The sequence below is a fragment of the Odocoileus virginianus genome, chromosome 1, assembly GCF_023699985.2.
Source record: "Odocoileus virginianus isolate 20LAN1187 ecotype Illinois chromosome 1, Ovbor_1.2, whole genome shotgun sequence".
Classification (NCBI taxonomy): domain Eukaryota; kingdom Metazoa; phylum Chordata; class Mammalia; order Artiodactyla; family Cervidae; genus Odocoileus; species Odocoileus virginianus.
Genome location: NC_069674.1, coordinates 36,810,897 through 36,832,910, shown reverse-complemented (window position 1 = coordinate 36,832,910; position 22,014 = coordinate 36,810,897). Strand labels below are relative to the sequence as shown.

Sequence of the window (22,014 nt, the reverse complement as noted above, 5' to 3'; positions counted from 1 at the left end):
GGTGTGATAACAGGCGTAACACCTATAATATAAACAGACAAAATTGAATTTTGTCGTAACAGCAAGATTGGCACCAGGCTTTGCCTGTGGACAGTAGAGATGGCTTTTTCTACTTTTTTGGGGGGGAGGGGAGCAGGTCATGTTTTCAACCACATTTTAGATGTCAACCATTGCAGAAGTAAAAAATGATGTTGTAACAGAGTTCCACATGTTTAAGTAGAAGAGCATGGAAATAAACTTTTTTCTTTCTCCCACCTCACAGGAAAGTTTAAATGTTGACATTTCCTTTCATATATGTGAAGTATTTAATAAGCGCAAAGAAGAGTGGTCCAAAGAAAATACATGGCTGAAAACTTAGAGGGTGCTGCTTGATATTCAAGAAAAGCACAGGAAGAAGCTGAGTTGTCAGAGCATTTCCCTGCGTATAAGAGAAGGTGCATTGGTTGACAGAAGCGGAAGATTTAAATCATTTCAGAAACTATTCAAATAAATGCATTTATTCTATTTTTTCACCACAAATTCCAGTTTTTCCCTCTTTATTTGCCTTCCTTTAGTTTTCTTTGTTATTATCCCCATATCCCTTTAAATAAAGACAATGGAAGCTAATGATTAAGAGAAGTTAAATTTGCTTTTTCTATCAGTTCAGAAGCTTCTGATTCTAAAGTTCATTTTTCTTTGGTCTCAAATATTTAAATAGATAATGTGAAAGCCTAAAAGTAAGTTGGTTACTTTTTATTTCAAGGGAAACACACAGTTTTAGGGGTTAGTTTTTTTTTTATAAAAACATCCTGCGCTCAAAAGCATCTGGATCCCAGGCAGAGGGTTTAGGGAATGACTGAATGCAAAGAGCCCAAGAATTATCTTCAAGCAAAGTTTGGTTCAGTGTTTTGTTTTGTTTTGTGAAAAGAATCCAGTGTCATAGAAAATATCTTGTTATTTCAACTAGAATAACTATCTTTGGTTTGGAGTTCCTATAGCTTTAAGACTAATGTGTTTTAAATAACACCTTTTTTTTTTTTTTTTTTTTGGTCTTACTAGATAATTTCACAATTCAAGATGCAGGAAAATAGACCAGGAAGAATACTGTTTGTCATTCAGTGCAAATGAAGAGGCATTCATTATTAAAACTCATTGGATCTCCACTGCCAAATATGGAATAAGCTGTCATACTTTCTGAAGACTCAGAGATCCCACTGCTATATGCAGGCAAAAGAAGACTGAGAAACACCTTGGTGCCATTTTGATTATAATTTGAGCTATTATGAGAACAAAGAACTTCTAAAATTTGAATAATATATTTACAAAACAGAAATGGAGTCATACATGTAGAAAACAAACTTATGTTTACCAAGGGGGGAGGGGGGAAGGAGAATTGTGAGAATAACTGTGAGATAATTGTGAGAATGACATATAAACACACTACTGGATATAAAACATAGGTAACCAATAAGGACCTACTGTAGAGCACAGGGAAGTCTTCTCAATGTTCTGTAACGATCCACCTGGGAAAAGAATCTTAAAAAGACTGCATATATGTACACATATGATCCATTTTACTGTACAGGTGCCACCAGTGGTTGGTGGTTGACAGAGCCTGCCTGTCAAAGCAGGAGACGCAAAAGATGCAGTTTGATCCCTGGGTTGGAAAGATCCCCGGGAGGAGGGAACGGCAACCCACTGCAGTGTTCTTGCCTGGAAAATCCCAAGGACAGAGGAGCCTGGCGGGCTACGGTCCAGGGGGTCACGAAGAGTCAGACACGACTGACACAACTTAGCACACAGCACACAATACACCTGAAACTAACAGCGCTGTGAATCAACTACACTGCAACAGAAATTTAAAAACAAATAAAAGTGGAACAGTAGAGAAAGATGAGCCTGTAGCACCACCAAGGAGAAGTTCCCTCCTCTGAAAGAGCCTGCTGCCACAGCCTGCGGTCTGCTCTGGAGAGGTGGGCAAGAGTCCGGGCAGTAGCCATGCTCCTGTCCATGAAACTGGCAGCTCACCTTGGACTCCAGGCCACACAGGAAGGAAACAGACCTGGGGCTGCCTTCACGGGAAGCACTGACAGGGTAGATGCCTGAACAGATTCAATTCAGTGAAACGACTCCAATTAAATTTCATTTAAAAATACAATCTTCAGGATTATACTGTTTTGCTTTTAAAGCCTACTCCACCCTACTCTCTTGAATGATTCCAGAAGAATTATTTAGGTAACTTACTTTCTTAAAACCTTCCTGTCAGAGCTGGTTTTTCCATCAGTCCTAATACACCATTTATATTTTTTTAAGAAAAGAAGAAAGCATTATAAAGATAGCCAAACAAGATGATATATATCATCTCTGCTAAGGTCCTGCTATGGAACGGAATTCCTTAAGTTTGAAATGCGTTCCATGAATGTAAAAGACATAAGCAGTCAGTCCTGATGGCTAAAAAAGGAGAATGAGGTAACACTGATGGCTGTTTGTCTCAAATGTCCTATAAATAGGAATGTGAAATTAATTTTTTTTCAGCCTACATTCTCTCTATTGAAGGAAAATACTCTTGCAGTAAGCTGAGGTAAGGTGTTTAATAGAGAAAAATTAACATCTGCATTGTCATTTCCAGGCTTGTAATTTGGGAACTTCTTAACTGAAGCAAACAGGATACCAAGGTGCATATTTCCGGTAAAACTCCCGAATGCAGGATGACTCTTTGGTGGGGGGAGCAGAGAAATCTACTGGACTTATCTCCCCCTGCTGTATGTGTGCAGCAGGGCAGTTACACGAGGCCTGCTATTGTAACAGCTGGTGGCTTTGGCATTTTCGTATAAACATGCAAGCCCAAGAGAAATTTCTCCTTTCTAATTGGCCCCGTTTCCCCTTTCCTGGGACATTCCACAATGCCACCAACAATGAAGTGCTCAGAGAGGAATCATTTCTGTTTATGTGAAAATAGATCTGAACTCTGCAAGGCAAGGGAAGAAATAATAAAAAAGCTTCAAAGACAACACAGAGAAGTTATAATCAAATCTGGATGCTGTTTCTGAGAACTGATGGAGCTCCTCCGTACACCAGCGCTGCATATGCCGGGAGCTAGGACCAACTACCTACCTTCCAGCCCTGTCTGCTCCATCCCCTGCGTAGCCCCGGCCAAGCTGTTTGCTGAAGCTGAGCCACGGCCCTGCCTGGATTAAGCATGGATAATGCTCTCAAACACAAGCAAACTGTCTCATGCTCAGGGGTGCTTCCTATATACTAAGCCGTTGGTTGCAAGTTTATAAGAGTGATGATCAAAAATGCCTTCAGGAGGCAGCATAGCATCGCAATAAGAGGGCATGGATTTTTGAGTCACTCACAATTGAATGCAAACTCACTGCCACGTACTGGTTGTGTGACCTCGGTCATGTTATTTAATTTCTCTGAGGCTCAGTTTGCTCATCTGTAAAATGGGGATACCAACATCTCTCTGAGTGGCAATAGAAAGATTAGAATCTGTTTTATGAAAAGCACCTAATACAGAGTCAAAAGTGTTAGCAAGTTTCATCACCTGCTCTTGATAGTAACTATTCTTTTTACTCATTGGAAAAGACCCTGCTGCTGGGAAAGATTGAGGGCAGAAGAAGACAACAGAGGAGAAAATGGTTGGATGGCATCACTGACTCAATGGACATGAGTTTGAGCAAACTCCAGAGGATAGTGAAGGACAGGGAAGCCTGGAGTGCGGCACTCCATGGGGTTGAAGAGAGTTGGACACTACTTAGCAACAGAACAACAATCCTTATTACATTTTACATCACAAAGTATATCTCCACACACAGTGTAACATAATGCATAGATTTTCTGTGATTCTAACCAGCAAGGATATTGCTATAATTCAGTTTAAGGGAAAACACGTGTAGAGTCTTGAAGCAATCCTAAATGTTGTGACCAGCTCACAACATCCTGGAGCAAATTAAATATTGTGCTCTATTCTTCGATTTCTGCTCCTAAGAAACATGAAAATGTGTGCATCCTTTTTAAAGGAAAAAGAAAAGTTTGGTTGACACCAGGATATAGGAAAGAAAAGTTTCATCCTGAATCTTTATCCAAATAACTCCACTGACTTCCTTTTGATGGCAGTCAAATCACCCTTAGTGGTAAATACTGTTTCCCTAGTAGAGTTCAAATCCAGCTTTCCTTTTGGTGCTTAAAGCCTGTTTCTTCTCATTTGCCACATTAGGCAATTAATTGGGTATTTATAGGCAGCTATCATATACCCTGCTGTCATCGCTACTCAGTCATACATCTTAAATTCTCCACATCTTGTACTTAAACCCTACCCCTTAATCACCTCATCATCTTTGTCACATTTTAAAATTTTCCTTCCACTTAATCAACTCCATTTTCTAAGTGAGAGTATGAACCATTGTGCAGGATTCTACTAATGTAGCTTTCCTGAGGCTCAATGAAGATAAAGTATTTTCTTCTTAAGCGATTTCCTTAGATCCCAGGATAGTTTCTGCTTCTAGTGCAAGAGCATCACCATGGGAGCTGTTCTTGATCTGCACTGCGGTGTTGCCCTCAATCCATTTCCATTATTATGCCTTGGAAAGAGGCACTCACGTGTGGGAGCTGAGCCAACTTGGAGTGGAGCACTCCCTCCCCAAGTACAGCCACTGGGCCACCCAGACACCCACACTCCTGGTTGGTTCTCTTCTGCCCAGTGTTCATAGCTGTTCAGACCTCATAGGGAAAAGAAACCCCTCCTGGTATTCCTCACACCTTCCTTGGTCCCTTGAGCTAAGAAACAAGAAAAATTCTTATCACCAGAAGATGGGCAGCTTTCTATTTTGGCTGTCTCACCCTTTGTTAGTGTCAACTAGTTAATTTTTCTAGTGAATGACCATTACAATCTGTTCCACGTGGCTCCAAGGTACAGATGTTCTCAGTGCGGTGACCTACAACATGCTTTTCCATGGGATCTTAATAAAAGTTCTGGAAAGAAAAGGGCTCCATTGTCAAATAAGTTAAGGAAACTTGACATCTCCCTCTTAAAGACTCAAAGCTATCGTAGAACATTAATGGATCTGAGAAACATCTAAGTAAAGAAAATCCACAGACCTTTGTTTAAGGCAGCTTCCCAAACTTGTTGGGACAACAGAGTCATTTCTTGGTGGGACAACCATGAGGACTTCAAGAAAGTAGTTTCTGCAGAGTATATTTTGGAAATGCTGCACCATACTGTGGTTTTCCTCTCATTTTCCCTAAACAAGCTGTTATTGTCTGTGATCTCTGAATCACTGTTTTCACCTGAGTGATCTGTCTAGCACAATGCTGTTTTTGGAGGATGCACTCACATGACTGTGGTATCTACTTACTCTACAGACAACATATTTATCCAAGAGCTCCAAAGCTGGAAGATAAAGGGGCTGGTTTGGCCCAACACACATCTGGCAGTGAGAGTCCCAAGGCTTCCATATTGCCACTGTGACTCACCTGATTGGTCACTGTCAAAGGCCCCATTAGACAAGCTCCTTGTCAGTCAGCACTCGGCAGAGTAGATGGTAGAGAAATGTTTGTTCAACAAAAGTTGAACAAATCAAAAAACAAATTAAAAAATGATTTGTTTTACTCTCTTTAGAGAGATATGAATGATTCTTCCAATGTTCCATGTTTGAAAAATAACTAATCATGTGGATGGTTTCATCTTCCCCCAAGAGTCATGGCTACTGTAGATACTGCTCTGAGTTTATTAATTATCTATGATTCGCTTCCACTGACTCCTACTCACTGAGCCCTTGGCATGTGTTATTATTTAATTATCGTAAGTGAAGGAAGTGTTTGATCTTCATATTACAGAGAAGGCAGATGTCATTGAGACAGATTAGGAAGGCTGTCTAGTGTCTCCAACCGTTTCTTATAGAGCTGGGTTTGTACTCAGATTCCCCTGATGAAGTCCAAACATACTCCACTCTATACCACACATGTACAACACATGCGAATGGGAAAACAGCCTAGAAGTTAGCTAATTTTTTCTAGCAATCATGTATTTTATTGCAATAATATATGTAACGTAAAATGTATCATTTCTACCTTTTTTCATATGTGTACAATTCCATGGCATTAAGTACATTCACACTGTTGTAACCATCACCACTATCCATCCCCAGAACTTTCCCATCTTCCCCAACTGAGATTCTTTATCCATTAAACCCTAACTCTCCATTCCTCCCCACCCAGTCCTGGGCAACCACCTTTCTCCTTTCTGTCTCTATGAATTTAACTACTCTAAGTCCCTCATATACATGGAATCATACAGAATTTGTCACTAATTTTTTGGCCTCACCCTGTGGCATGTGGGATCTTGGTTCCCCAACCAGAGACTGCACCTGCGCCTCATGCAGTGGAAGCATGCAGTCTTATCCACTGGACCACCGGCGGGGGGGGCGGGTCGCTAAGTTGTGTCTGACTCTTGAGACCCCATGGACTGTAGCCAGCCAGGCTCCACTGTCCATACTGGAGTAGGTTGCCATTTCCTTCTCCAGGGGGTCTTCCTGACCCAGGGATCGAACCCCAGTCTCCTGCATTGCAGGCAGAATCAGCAGGGAAGTCCCTAATTTTTAATTTCTTGCTCTGGCCATAGAATCAACCACTCAGAAAAAAATCACAGTAACGTTTTTATATCAACACAACACTGTTTGCAGGTTAATTAAAGTTTCTCGAAGGGAATCGGCTTGAACTTGGAAACAAAACCAGCCCCCAGTGAGCAAGAAGAAATCTGCCCATGTAGCAAGGACAGATCACTGCAAAGATGAGAAATCTGGGTAAGTCAAGGTGGCAGCTTAGCACTGTGGGTCTTTTGATGACTGAAATGTGGATATATTTCCCAAACATTTCTCCTTTTCCCCCCCTTTCAAACTGCTTTTCTGTTAATGTGTGAAAACAGTACAACTTGAGGGAAATGTAATCCACATGTTTTGGTGCATTTACACTTATATGCTCTTGAGAATACTGAAATGGCCTAACAATATATTTTCTGGTGGACCTTTTTTCATAGAAACATAATAATAGACTAAAAAACAAACTTAATCCCTAAAGGAGGGAAGCTCAATCTAAGTTTAAATTATTGAAATTTAAACATTCTTAAATACATTTAAAAGCTCATCTTTAAATGAAACTTTTAAAATATATTAATCAGTCTTTAGACTAGAGACTAAAGTTGTAAGATAAAAAAATTCAATAACTGGTTCAACTTTGTTTTTTGGCTCAACTTTAGGAGACAGTAGGAAATGGGAAAAAAAAGAGGACAGATTTCAGAGATGTTCAGACCTGGATTCCAATTGGTGCTGTAACACTTAGTAAATCTCAATTTTCTCATCGCATAAAATGGACATAATAATGTATGGATTACAGAATTTTTCTAGAGCTTTAATAAATCATATGCATAAACAACTCATATATATAGCACATATAGACAAGGCATACATTCCTCTGTTTCAAATCTGAATGTTCCACATGCAATGATGTTATTAAAATCTATTCACAAAAGGCATTTATATGCAGCAATGTAAATTATATTTTTCTTTCAAACTAAAAGAATGCAAAGATCAATCCCATGAAAGCAAGAAAAGGCACTAAAAGGTAAAGTCAGTTACTTAAGGTCACATATTAACGTGAAGGCCCAGCAACAAAGAGAAAGCAGTTCATTACAAATTTATGGGACATAAACCGTTGAGGATATTTTTTTAAATCTATGTAGGGCTGTATTTCTCTTTCTGTGGCTAAAGCATCTTGGTGCTTTTATTTCACCATATACTCTTCTGAAATCTCCCCAGATGTCTTGTATTTTTTCTGAATTTTTAAGTTAATTAAAACTAGGTGGTTTATTTATTTTTTTTGGCTTCATTGTTTGAAAAGCATGATTTCTAGCAATAAGGTGGAATATAGAGTTTATAGGAACAGCTTCAACAGACACAGGGTTCTGAGGTCTAACAGGTCATCCACTCCGAGTGTTACATCGCCACCATGACTTACATGATGTTCTGATGAAGGACAAGCTGGGAAGCACTGCAAGGTCCCTCATGCCTCCTCCTCTAGGCACTGCCCTAATCTCAGTCAAAGGATGAGCCCAGGGACACAGTGATGGCTCATGCCATGCCAGAGAAAGATATGACTGCTGGGAGATAGGGTTCCATAAAAGTCAGTACACAGTTCACACAGAAGACAGCATTCACTCCTGCTGAAAAGGAGACCAGCAGTGAATCTCACAGACCAGTTCAATGCCAAACAAACCCATAAAGTTGCAAGGTGATCGCGTGAGTGGGATATCGCAAGTGACCCATTGGTTAGGTTTAACTATCTGAAGGGTTTATCTGAGGTGTTTTGTTTTTTATTTTGATGTGGACCATTTTTAAAGTGTTAACTGAATTTGTTACAACAGTGCTTCTATGTTTTGTTTCTTGGGGCACCAGGCATGTGGGATCTTAGCTCTGGACCAGGAATTGAATTTGCATCTCCTGCGCTGGAAGGCAAAAAGTCTTAACCACCAGGACCTCCAGGCAAATCCCCTCAAAGTCCTTATTTAACCCTTTCACTACCATTTCTTTGCCTCCACCAACACTTCTTATTAGTATTTACAGTACTGTGTATGCCTAGTCAAAATTCAACTATAATCCTTTTAAATCAAAGGGTGGTTTACTCTACTGATTGTTTTTTATGTTTAAGTCTTCTTAACAGAATTAATCTTGACATCTTAAGGAAACGGATTTAAGGAGAACAGTTTTCCCACGGCATTCAGCCCAACTGCCATCTCTGCATGAGCCATAGAGCTCCTGCCTGGCGATGCTAAAGGAGCACCAAGGCTTTCCTCTTCCGCAGAGGACTAAAGTCACCTTCTCCAGTCGGGAATAAACCCAGCAACCAGGTCAAGCAACTCCTCTAGCCTGAAGCCCACTTAGAGGCAAAGTTAATGTCACTTCTTAATTATCCAATTTAATTCCACAACATGGAAGTCCAAACTGAAAGATAATTTCAAGTCTTGTGCATTTAGTTATTACTTAGTGTCTGATTTTACTCCTCCAGCCAATGTACATGCGTCACGTGCATGTCCTGTGCTTAGTCATTCAGTCGTGCCTGACTCTTAGTGACCCCATGGACTGTAGCCCACAAGGCTCCTCTGTCCACGGGATTTCCCACGCAAGAATACTGGGCTGGGTAGGCATCCCCTTCTCCAGGGTATCTTCCCGATCCATGGATGGAAGCCAGGTCTCCTGCATTGCAGGTGGATTCTTTACCATCTCAGTCACCAGGGAAGCGCAATTTACACGCCTCAATTCAGTTCAGTTCATTCGCTCAGTCCTGTCTGATTCTTTGAGACCCCATGCCTAATTACATTTAATTAATTTATTCTTGAAAAATCTATCATAAATTCAGTATTTAAATTTGATCCAGAAAAAGACTTCTCTGGGTACCCAATGAAAGTTGGAAGTAGCAATTACAGCAAGGACTCAAGAATTGATCCCCGAAAATGTCTGATCCAACTTTCAAGACAAAAATAACAAAACTTGCTGTACTATCAGTGAAACTTCCACTTTCCCTGCGGTTTTTAATTTATGTATTTATTTTATTTTGCTTTGATTTCTAGATTTGTTTCAATAATCAGTGGTCGACTCAGATGATGTCAAATACACCTCTAACCTCAAGGATCATTCCATACAGTGAAACTTGAGAAAACACCCCAAACAATGTAGAAGTCCAATTAAGTAGGTATCCAGGAAAATTCTTTAGCCATATTTGGAAATATGAATTTCTAATAGTGAAAATAACTATGCACCCCAGAACTTCATTGATAACTTAGGACTGATTTGTAACATGAATTTCTGGTCCTTTAGACAGATTCACTTATCTTAGTGTCAGGGTTGATGAGGATGGTTGAAGAGTAACAACTGAGATCTTGGCCCCTTTCCCGGTTCAGAATAACAAGAACGTAAATTCCCTGAGCAGGAAAGTCCAGCTCTCACGAAATATTTCTTCCTCACAGCACAGATAAGCATCGTTGATGGAGATCCCTTAGTTATATCAGCGACAGTAACTTGGCTCTGAGGGCTTCTCCAGTTCCTGATGGAAAGACATTCCTGGGGATGCTATTCACTCCTCCTGTTTCCTCCCTGCTCTCGTAGGAAGGAGTCACTCTAGCTATTCATTTCTCACTGAATGGTAATAATGTCTACGACCCTGTCTCACTGTAACGGGACTTCCAGAGAAGGCTGCAGGCACTCAATGTCAAATCATCTGAGAATACGCTGATTTATTTAGCTCTCAGGGCATTGCCATGGGTTAAGAGTTTAATCAAGTTAAAACTAATTGAGGGCTTTGGGAAGTACCATGGCTAGTCTATTTGAAAACCCACTTCCCTGCCAGCTTTCTCTCATTCTGTTAACACTCTGTAGAACCTTCTTCTCATCTCTGTCCTCTTTTCTTACAGCTTAGCCCTGGTCCCTGAAGGAGTATGTTCTTTCTAGAAGATAGATTATACACTATACACAATATGAAAACTTTACACACTCTTCCTGTTGTCATCTAAAAGATCTTCCTACCTGGAAGAAATAACTTACCTCACCTTTCACTCTCAGATTGGTTTTACTTAGAATTCCTTATAAGAACCAACATATTTAAACTTTATGGAGGAATATAAGCTGAGACTTTTGTTCCTCTCTGATTTGTCTTTTTTCCTAGTAAGATTTGTGACAACTTTTCCCTATGGCTGTTATCCATTATAGTAATTTAACTAAACTTTGAGGACTTGTGATTTCTGAAACATCACCTAATTTTCTATGTAAAGGGAAGAAAGAAAGCTAAAAGTAACTTTTTAAAAAGCAAGCTGAAGCCTTGTATAGCACAGAAGAGGAAGATTTGTAACTCTGCAAGATACTAGGTGGTCACTGCAATTAATATATGTACTTCAAACTGGAAACAAACTAAAGACATAAAATAAATCTCTTTCAGATAGCTTGCATAGGTAGCCAGTCGGTTCATAAAAAAATGCATACTGCTTTAAATTGTCAAAAAGTCATTTCAGTTGTTTTTCATCTAATAGTTGTTTATCCTAATCATCATCCAGAAAACACCTGTTAAGTACTACCTTGGTATAAAGGGTGTTGGTTAGAGTTAAAATGACAGTGTCTTTTGCCCTTCAGGAGCTTACAAAAGAAAGATGTTTCAGATCATCACTTATTAAAAAAAAGTCTTGCAAAACATTCAGAAATACAGTATGTTAGATCATCAAATAAAGAAGTACATTCAAATTCTAAAAAAGTAGCCATAAAATCCAAATGTCAATATTCCAATAATTTGGTTTGAGCTACATTAATTCATAACTCCAAGAGATGGTGAAGGACAGGGAAGCCTGGGGTGCTGCAGTCCATGGGGTCACAGAGAGTCGGACACGACTTAGTGACTAAACAACAACAATATTAATTCATAGCAATGACTGTTCTTCTTGAACCCAACGCTCCCTAGCTAAAAACTATTATGAATATTAAAATATAATGAGGAAAAAAAAACTTTAAAAAATTTTATTTAAAAGAACTTGAAGCTGCTTTCTGAAAACAGATCAGGGGACCAGCAGACAAAGGTAATTCAATTTAAAATCATTTTGTAGGATAGAACACTGCTGCCTTCTCACAACCCTGACACACTCACCACTCAAATACTTCCCAGAAGTGCTACTAGAATCAAATAACGACCACGCACATTCACCAGGAGGTATCAGGAACAAGTTATGGTGAGAAACTTTAGAGTTATGCGTCAAATTCTATTTCAGTGACATCCTTTGAAGTTTGGAACTCAGCACCAAGACTGTTTTGGCACCGACACAGTACATGGAAGGACAATGTGTTCCTTTTTGGCTAAAAGGCCAGTAGCCAGTGGTAATCACAAGAAGATGAAAATGGAGAATGTGCTCAGTGGAAAGTGGCACTCCTTCCGTATGTGATAACTAGTGTAAGATCTTCCCAGTAAAGTCACAAATAAGATGATGTTTATATGATGGCCTTTTACTGAGGAAATGTGGTCTGAAATTTAATGTCCTTTTTTTCATTTCACTAATTAATAAATGAAAGTTTTTCAATTTCAAAGCTTAAAATTCAGGACATTAGAAGTTTTACAAAAAATTTTGGTGGTCTAGTGGTTGAGACTCCTTGCTTCACTGCATGGGGCACAGGTTCAATCTTTGGTCAGGGAATTAAGATCCCAGATATCAGGCAGTATGGTCAAAAATTTTTAAAAAAAGAAAGAAAAAGAAAAATTTCCATGAAGTTAGAACCATTTTAGAAATCATACCTAAAAGCAGTCAATGAGAGCATCTGCCAAAAATAGGGTTGAGATTCTTCCCAAACTCTTCCTCCAGGTCTCATTCCCATCCACCCCCCGCCTCCACTCATGGCTCAGGTAGTTGAGATCTGAGACCTCAGCCTAGATCTCCTTTACATTTTGATTTGTCTCTAACGTGATCATTAGCTCCTCTTGAGGTCTTATTGTCCTGGCCTCTGCCTACCTCTCCAGGGTCATCTCTATTCCAGCCCTTTCTCAGTTCCTCCAGCACCTTGCCCAGCATCTCCACACCCCTCCCTCAGCCCACAGCAGTTTGGCCCAGCTGGCAACTGGTCATCAGTCATATGTCTGTCTACACTTCATTCTCAGGGATAGCTTTCCTGACCTGCACTCTAGGCGAGGTCTTTCTCATCTGAGCTTTCAGATCATTCTGCTGTTGCCTCTTGTTCTCCATGGAAATGCCCATCTCATTTTTCTGAATTTATTATTCAAAAAAAAGAATCTCTGGCAAACTGTAAGTTCCATGAGTGACTGGGCCTGTCCTGGCTACAACTTTACTACCAGAATATCATAGAGTGTGTGGAACATGGTAGGCTTGGTGACTTGAGTTATGTGTGTGAATGTGGGTGTGTTTAAGGTTATCACTCAACCAGGTCACCTTAGTTAACTGTGAGCAAATTAGTAACTTGTGCCCAATGTGATGACATGTCTGTCACTAAACTAATGGTGAGCTAAAACTAATGGCTGCTCCACTCACTGGGGACTTACAGAACACTGGATGACTCAAGTTGGGCAAAGAGAGACATGATGCTTTTTCTCAACTCTACTCCAATTAATAATCAGTTTTTTTTCTCTACCTTTAACTGTAAAATAGACTATAAAGGTCAAATGAGACAGTAGTTTAACAAACAATGTATGGAGAAAGAACACCAGTATGAGCAAAACTACAACTCACATTTACAGATAATTCATGAGCATTAACTAGTTAGCAAGCTTTAACTCCGACATGCATAAACACAAACTAAATTTCATAACTGTTTACTAGAGATTGAAGGTAGTGGGAAATGACATGAAAAGATAGCATGTTACAATAGATATAAATTAATAAAGGAGACAGTTTGGACTATACTACTTGGTTTATTTTAATATGGATAATGCTTATAAATATTGGAACAATGTATTTAGTGCTGACAATAATTATTTAAGCAGGAAAAAGAAATTTTGAAGAGGTAAATAATTTCCCATCCCTGTTAAAAGTGTATTCAACATTGGTGGACTAGTAGTTTTAAGGTTTTAATCAATTAGCATCTCCTATAGAGGACCTCTAATATGAGAATCTGAGGGAATGCTGTGGATTTATACCTCTCTTTAAAAGGTGCCATAAATATTATTCTCCAAGAAACAAGTTTCTAGTAATGACTAAGACAGACAGTCCTTCAGGCAAATAAGTGCAATATATAGAAAATTCAGTACTGTTCACAAGAGGTTCACTAATAACAAACAATGTATAAATAAATAGTTTTAATTATGATTGTCACTGTAAATATAAAGATGCAGTTATATATGTGAAACTATAGAGCTACATTTAATGAATTCAAAAATGTGTCTCCACTGGCTAACTAGAAAACAGTGTGGCATAAAATCATTTTTACCTCTACTCACCTTGCCTGTTTGGTAAATTCAACTCATTGAGGCATTATGGGAAAATCTGAGCTATTTCTATGGCATTCATGAGGTCTCCAATGAGGACATCCCTTACAAAGAAATGCAGAACTATCATTGATAAATAAAATCAATGAAAATGACAATCCACAGAAAAAATTTAATTATTTACTGATAAATGCTCTTTGCATTTAGTATCTCTTGTCCTATCTGAGTAGCCTGCTGCTGAGACACACTGCATAGTAACTTTTTATCTGATGTCTCTGAGTGGAATTGCCTCTTCCCTTCATGGGGAGTCCAGATGTGCTGCCCTCAAAAGACACTCAGATACTCGTTCCAAAAATAATCTAAACACATGCATGTCACCTCAAATCTGAGACTTCTTTTGTTGATAATTCTACAGAGAGAATATAAGGTTAGTAAATAAGATAGACATAGCAAAATGATGCCTAGGTCCTATCAAAATTAAAGGAACAAAAATAAAATTTTCCAAAAGGATATTTAAAAGAGATTGCTGTACATCTTAGAATTTTATCAGTATATAATATATGTGCAATAATATAAATGAATAAATAATTTTCTTAGCTTTTATCAACATGCTGTTTTTTTTCACTACTTTTCTATAGCCCAAAGCTGTGTTGGTGGTTTAGTTGCTAAGTCATGTCTGACTCTTGCGACCCCACGGACAGTAGCCCTCCAGGCTCCTCTGTCCATGGGATTTCCCAGGCAAGAATACCATAGTGGGTTGCCATTTCCTTCTCCAGAGAATCTTCCTGACCCAGCAATCTAACCCACATCCCCTGCACTGCAGGCGTATTCTTTACCACTGAGCCACCAGGGAAGTCCCATACCCTATAGCATTTCCCTGTTAATATGTGATCCCAATCTCTGATATACCTACTCTCTCTTACTTACCTCCCTTAATTCAATATAATGTTCTGTATACTAAATATCAGAATTTCCTCCAATATGCTTTATTCATCATACTTCCCTCCTCTCATTCTTTTCGTTTGGCCAATAGCCATGTCTAATCTGTTCTGGGACATTTTTATCCAGCTGCTCCCAAATCTTATAATTAGATTATACCCCAAAACAACTTAATATCATCAGTTATTCAAGAAATGAGATCTGATACCTATAGAAGTAAACACTTATGCCATTTGACTGAGGTGACTGAGGGATTTGAGAAATACTCAAATTTCAAGCAAGGCAAACAGGATATAGTTTCAAGAAAACAATAACCAAAGTTATAAACTAATTTTATTATTCTCTGTTAGAATTAAAGAAAAAATAAGGGAATGATTTGCATATAGTTTGGAAAGAAAGGGACTCGGAGGACAAGTACATGGAGGGGCTTTCCAGCAGTCACCAGAACAGATACAGCAGATCTGAGGAATAGTAATTTCATGATTACTAGAGAAGTATGGTCTATGCGGGCCAATGGATTGATTGCAAGCTGTCACTACAATTTGGATACTTTGAGAGTTAGGCCTGAGGCTTCCGGCTACTGGAAAGAGAACTCTCCCTGGACCTGAAAAACTTGTCAATTTACCTTAAGGCCAAAATGTCTTCAGTGAGTCTGTTGGGTATAAGTCAACTTCTACAAATTCAATATATTCTGGACTTACTGAAAGCATTTGGTTTTTTTTATCTCAACAAAGCTAAGATCCATACCCTAAACCATAGTATGGGAAGAAAAAAAAAAAAAATGCCCTGGCCTGAGAAGTCAACAGCCTTGCTTGGACACCACCTCTATGGTGCCTGGCTTGCTTTCTCATCATCATATGAGACAAGTGCAATTTCATAATATTTTCCACATCTATCGCCATCTATCTGTTGGCAGTAACATACAGCACTTATGTGAGTCCATGATTCCACAGAATGGAGTTACATAATACAAGTACTTTTTGTCACCCAGACAATCAGAGTGAAAACACAAGTCTATAGCCTTAGCAAACATGCTTGTGGGTATGATTCTAGGATTCCCCTTTTATCCAGAATAAAAAATTTGGATAATGTCTTTACAAGCGGTTTGGAGGCTCATCAGTTACGTGCAGATATCAGCACATGGAATAAATTTACGAAGAAAGGAGTTAAGAAAAATAAAGATTTTCAAACCTGGGACTGATATCTTCCCCACAGTTGGATGTTTCATCTCCATAATGAGGTCATTGTGTAACACCTAAAATGTAAAAAAAGAGAGAAAAATTACTTACAAAGTAAATTCAATCTCCAGGGATGTGAAAAGCTACCTATTCAATCCATTGAAAAAAGTGATTACAAAACATAGAGATTTTTTAGATATTAATTTGAAATTATTTGAGGTTAAAATGTTTTCATTTTATATTAAACCAAGTGAAGCCAAAAAGAATTAGAAGACTCAAGGGCTAGCCAACTTCATTTTTATTGTCTTCTTAGTCTTAAAAATGCTATTTGCTCTTAAGTACAGGGTGTGATTCCCCCCCTTTCATTTATTTTTGATCCTCTAAATTAAAGCTCAGCCTCTTCCTCCATGACCTCAAGCAGGATTGGACCAAGGTCAACTGCAGAAGGACAGAATATGAGAGGAAACAGGACCTGGAACAGAGGAGCCCACTGTAGTACATATGTGCTCATAGCAACTTCTTCAGTGGAAGGTGTGGGGAGTTAGTCCAGTTTGAAAGGTGAATCACGGTATCTAGGAGGCCCAGGAACTACAGAAAGTGGACAAATCAAAGACACTGTGACAAGCCATGAGCAGAGCCAGCTGACAGGGAGCCCAGGTTAGAATAGATCCTAGTCAGAGGCCTGAGCAGGAGACTGAAACCAAAGATGTTCTCAGTGGTCACAAGACCTTACTCATAAGACCAAGTTTTATAACTAGGACAAACTCAGAAAACTAGGACAACTGAGAAAAAAAGGCAGAAATCCCATCGTGGAGGACTGATTCAATCTCATGCACTGGACCAAGACAGGTATTTGGTGTCTCATCAAAAAAGTGGGTCTTCCCAGATGGCACTAGTGGTAAAACACCTATCTGTCAATGCAGGAGACATAGGAGAAGCAGGGTCAACCCCTGGGTAGGGAAGAGCCCCTGGAGAAGGGCATGGCAATCGACTCCAGTATTCTTAACTAGAGAATCCCAAGGACAGAGCCTGGTGGACTACAGTTCATAGGGTTGCAAAGAGTCAGACACGATTGAAGTGACTTAGCACAGCACACATCCAGAATACAAGGTAGACTTGACCCCAGGGTTAAGAGTCAAGGCAGTTACTAAGACAGGGGTATTCTATCAGAGCCCGACCAGCAGAAAGGTGGCTTGATGCTGAATCATTTGGCTACTCCCCTTCATGGATCACAGCCTTATTGTGGCGAAGGGACTTGCATAATTCAGTGAAGCTATGAGCCATGCCCTGCAGGGTCATCCAGGACAGACAGGTCAGATCATTGTGAAGAGTTCTGACAAAACCTGGCCCACTGGAGGAGGAAATTGCAAGTATTCTTGCCATGAAACCCTATGAACACTATGAAAAGGCAGAAAGGTATGACACCAGATGAGTCCCTTGGGTTGGAAGGTGTCCAATATGCTACCAGGGAACAGCAAAAGGCAATTACTTATAGTTCCAGAAAGAATGAAACAGCTGGACCAAAGTGGAAATAGCACTCAATTGTGGAAGTGTCTGTGGTGAAAGTAAGGTTCGGTGCTGTAAAGAATAGTATTGCATAGGAACCTGGAATGTTAGGTCCACAAATCAAGGTAAATTGGACATAGTCAAGCAGGAGATGGCAAAATTGAACATCCACAACTTAGGAATCAGTGAACTAAAATGGACAGGAATGGGCTACTTTAATTCAGATGACAGTTATATCTACTACTGTGGTCAAGAATTACTTAGAAGAAATGGAGTAGCCCTCATAGTCAACAAAAGAGTCTGAAATGCAGTACTCAGGTACAGTTTCAAAAACAATAGAATGATCTCAGTTTGTTTCCAAGGCAAACCATTCAGCATCACAGTAATCCAAGTCTATGCCACAACCACTGATGCCAAAGAAGCTGAAGTTGACTGGTTCTATGAAGACCTACAACACCTTCTAGAACTAACACCAAAATTAAAAAAAAAAAAAAGATATCTTTTTCATCATAGGGAATTGGAATGCAAAAGAAGGAAGTCAAGAGACATCCTGAATCATATGCAAGTTTGACTTTGGAGTACAAAATGAAGCAGGGGAAAAGCTAACAGTTTTGTCAAGGGAACACACTGGTCATAGCAAACACCCTTTCCCAACAATCCAAGAAATGACTCTACACATGGATATCACCAGATGGTCAAAACCAAAATCAGACTGATTATGTTCTTTACAACCAAAGATGGAAAAGCTCTATACAGTTAGCAAAAACAAGAGCTGGAGCTGACCATGACTCAGGTCATCAGCTCCTTACTGCAAAATTCAGGTTTAAATTTAAGGAAATAGGGAAAACCACTAAGCCATTCAGGTATGAGCTAGATCAAACCTATTATGACTATACAGTGAAAGAGACAAATAGATTCAAGGGATTAGATCTGCTAGACAGAGTGTTTGAAAAACTACCGACAGAAGTTCGTAACATTGTACAAGAGGCAGTGACCAAAACCAACCCAAAGAAAAAGGAATGCAAGAAGACAAAATGGTTTTCTGAGGAGGCTTCAAAAATAGCTGAAGGACAAAGAAAAGTGAAAGGCAAAGGAGAAAGGGAAAGATATACTCAACTGAAAGTAGAGTTCCAGGGAATAGCAAAGAGAGATAAAGCCTTCTTGAATGAACAATATGGAAAAAACAGAATGGGAAAGACTAGAGATCTCTTCAAGAAAAGTAGAGCTATCAAGGGAACATTTCATGCAAGGATGGGCATGATAAAGGACAGGAATGGAAAGAACCCAGCAGAAGCAGAAGAGATAAAGAAGAAGTGGCAAGAAAACACAAAAGAAATATACCAAAAGGTCTCAATGACCCAGACAATAACGATGGTGTGGTTAACTAACTGCATTCTGGAGGGTAAAGTCAAGTGGGCCTTAGGAAGCTTTACTACAAACAAAGCTAGTGAAGGTGACAGAATTCCAGCTGAGCTATTTCAAATCCTAAAAGATGATGCTATAAAAGCACTGCATTCAATAAGTCAGCAAATTTTGGAAAACATCAGTGGCTACAGGACTGGAAAAGGTCAGTTTTCCAATCTCAAAGAAGGGCAATGCCAAAGAATGTTCAAACTACCAGGTAATTACATTCATTTCACATGCTAGCAAGATTATGCTCAAAATCCTTCAAGCTTGGCTTCAGCAGTACTTGAATCAAAAACTTCCAGATGTGCAAGTTGAGTTTAGAAAGGCAGAGGAACCAGAAATCAAATTGCCAACATTCGTTGGATCATGGAGAAAGCAAGAGAATTCCAGAGAAACATCTAATTTGGCTCCATTGACTACACTAAAGCCTTTGACTCTGTGGATCACAACAAATGTGGAAAATTCTTAAAGACATAGAATGCCAGACTACCTCACCTGTCTCCTGCGAAACCTGTATGCAGGTCAAGAAGCAACAGTTAGAACCTTACATGGAACAACAGACTGCTTCAAAATTGGGAAAGGAGGAAGACAAGTCTGTATATTGCCACCCTGCTTACTTAACTTATAGGCAGAGTACAGCATGCGAAACACTGGGCTGGATGAATCACAAGCTGGAATCAAGATTTCCAGGAGAAATATCAACAACCTCAGATATGCAGATGACACTACTCTAATGGCAGAAAGTGAGGAGGAACTAATGAGAATCTCAATCAGAGTGAAGGAGAAGAGTGAAAAAACCGGCTTTAAACTTAAAATTAGAAAAACCTGACATCACAGCATCCACTCACACCATTTCATGGCAAATAGAAGGGGGAAAAGTGGAAGCAGTGACAAGTTTTATTTTCTTGGGCTCCAAAATCACTGCAGATGGTGACTGCAGGCATGAATATAACTGACACTTGCTCCTTGTCAGGAAAGCTATGACAAACCTATATAGTGTATTAAAATTCAGAGATATCACATTGATGACAAAGGAGCATACAGTCAAAGCTATCATTTTTCCAGGACATATATAGATGTGAGAGTTGGACCATATAGAAGACTGAGTGCTGAAGAATTGATGCTTTCAAATTGTGGTGCTGAAAAAGACTTTTGAGAGTCCCTTGGAGAGCATGGTGATCAAACCAGTCAATCCTAAAGGAAATGAACTCTGAATATTCATTGGAAGGACTGATGCTAAAGTTGAATCTCCAATACTTTGGCCACCTGACATGAAGAGCCAACTCACTTGAAAAGGTACTGATGCTAGAAAAGATTGAAGTCAGAAGGAGAAGGGAACAACAGAGGATGAGATGGTTAGATAGCATCACCAACTCAATGGACTTGAATTTGAATGAACTCTGAGACATAGTAGAGTACAGAGGAGCCTGGCGTGCTGCAGTCCCTGGAGTTGCAAAGAGTCAGACACAACTTAGTGACTGAACAAAAACAACCACACTTGGCTACTAAAACAGAGCTATTTAAATCCTTGGCACAGAGAGGCTGTCGTTTTTTTCCCCCTGGGTGGGCAGGAAAACAAAAGCTGTCAGAGATCAAGTGCCCTCCAGTTGTAGGTAGAAGATGTGATGAGGGCATGGAACTAGATTCTAGAACACAAAATTTGAATTACTGGAGGAAACATATTGTGTCACACACAAATGAAAACGCTACAAAGTTGTTTTTGTAAGTTAGGTCTTTACCAGTTGGAGGCAACCTGTGTATACTGCATCAAAGAACCCCCAAATTCAGTTTATTATTGCTATGACTGCATCTTATTGAGACGTATATGGGTAAACTACATACGGAGTACCTGCACCGTCTACCAAAAGCAGAGCTTCTCTTGTGCTATTCTGTACATGGATCTAAAGGGCAGATGCTTTGAACTGTGGTGCTGGAGTAGACTCTCGAGAGTCCCTTGGACTGCAAGGAGATCAAACTAGTCAATCCTAGAAGAAAACAATCATGACTATTCATTATAAGGACTGATGCTGAAGCTGCAGCTCTGATACTCTGACCACCTGATGCGAAGAGCCAACTCATTAGAAAAGACCCTGATGCTGGGAAAGATTGAGGTCAAGGAGGAGAAAGGGACGACAGAGGACAAGATGGTTGGATGGAATCACCGACTCAGTGGACATGAGTTTGAGCAAGCTCCAGGAGATGGTGAAGGACAGGGAAGCCTGGAGTGCTGCAGTCCATGGGATCGCAAAGAGTCAGACACGACTAGGCAACTGAACAACAGCAAAAAGGGCAGAAGTGTTGCAGTGGCCCAGTGAACTTATGGACCACAATTTCACACTAATATCCTAAAGAGTAGTAGTTGTAATAGTTCTACAGCATTTTGAGCTTTGGGTTAAAGCAAGATTTGCCTATCCCTATCTTTATTATAATCTTTCCACAGAGCAAAAAAACATGAAATACACTAATAAACATGTATTTTGGGACCTACCTAGTGGACCAGTGGACCAGTGGTCCACCTTCCAATGCAAGGGATTCAGGTTCAATCCCTGGTTGGGGAACAAAGATCCCACAGACTGAGAGGCAACCAAGCCTGAGTGCCACAACTAGAGAAGCCCACACACTGCAATAGCCCTTGCGCTACACACTACAGCTAGAGAAGCTGCACGCTGCACCTGGAGAGACGCCCCCACGCCCTGGAACTAGAGAAAACCCTGCAATGCAACAAAGACCCAACAAAGCTAAAAAAAAAAAAGTTTTCTCACTTGGAAAACTCAGGGAGAGAGGACAAATTTCCTTAGTTTTATCCATTTTCAGTGAGCTTATTGGTCGCATTATGGAATAAGCCATCAAGAAGATAACCTCCTGGGTGACTTTTTAGGGTGAGAACTATAACCCTTCTGTGGCTAAATATTCTGGCTTCCAGTGTTTTCTTTGGGAATGGTTGCCACTTTGGGAATGATGCTTTTTAAATGACCATGTCAAACCTCCTCATTAAGGGTGAAGCCAATGCCAGAAGGAGATCCTTTCTAGGAATGCCTTGCCT

The 22,014-nt window shown here is 39.7% G+C and overlaps 1 protein-coding gene across 23 annotated transcripts in view; it reads right to left on the bottom strand.

Annotated features, from left to right (window-relative positions):
- The window catches only part of SUGCT (succinyl-CoA:glutarate-CoA transferase), a 782,676-nt gene that overhangs the window by 144,521 nt on the left and 616,141 nt on the right, over positions 1-22,014 (bottom strand). For 20 of the 23 annotated variants that reach the window (XR_011487375.1, XR_011487378.1, XR_011487383.1 and 17 more), the window contains one exon: positions 16,072-16,135. Coding sequence is in view for 13 of the 23 variants with exons in the window: in XM_070466730.1 (XP_070322831.1) it covers positions 16,072-16,135 (64 nt within the window). In the remaining 10 variants the exon portion in view is untranslated. Of the gene's footprint in view, positions 1-16,065; positions 16,136-22,014 lie in introns of those variants that run through there. The other 3 variants (XR_011487396.1, XR_011487385.1, XR_011487386.1) reach the window with 1 other exon arrangement.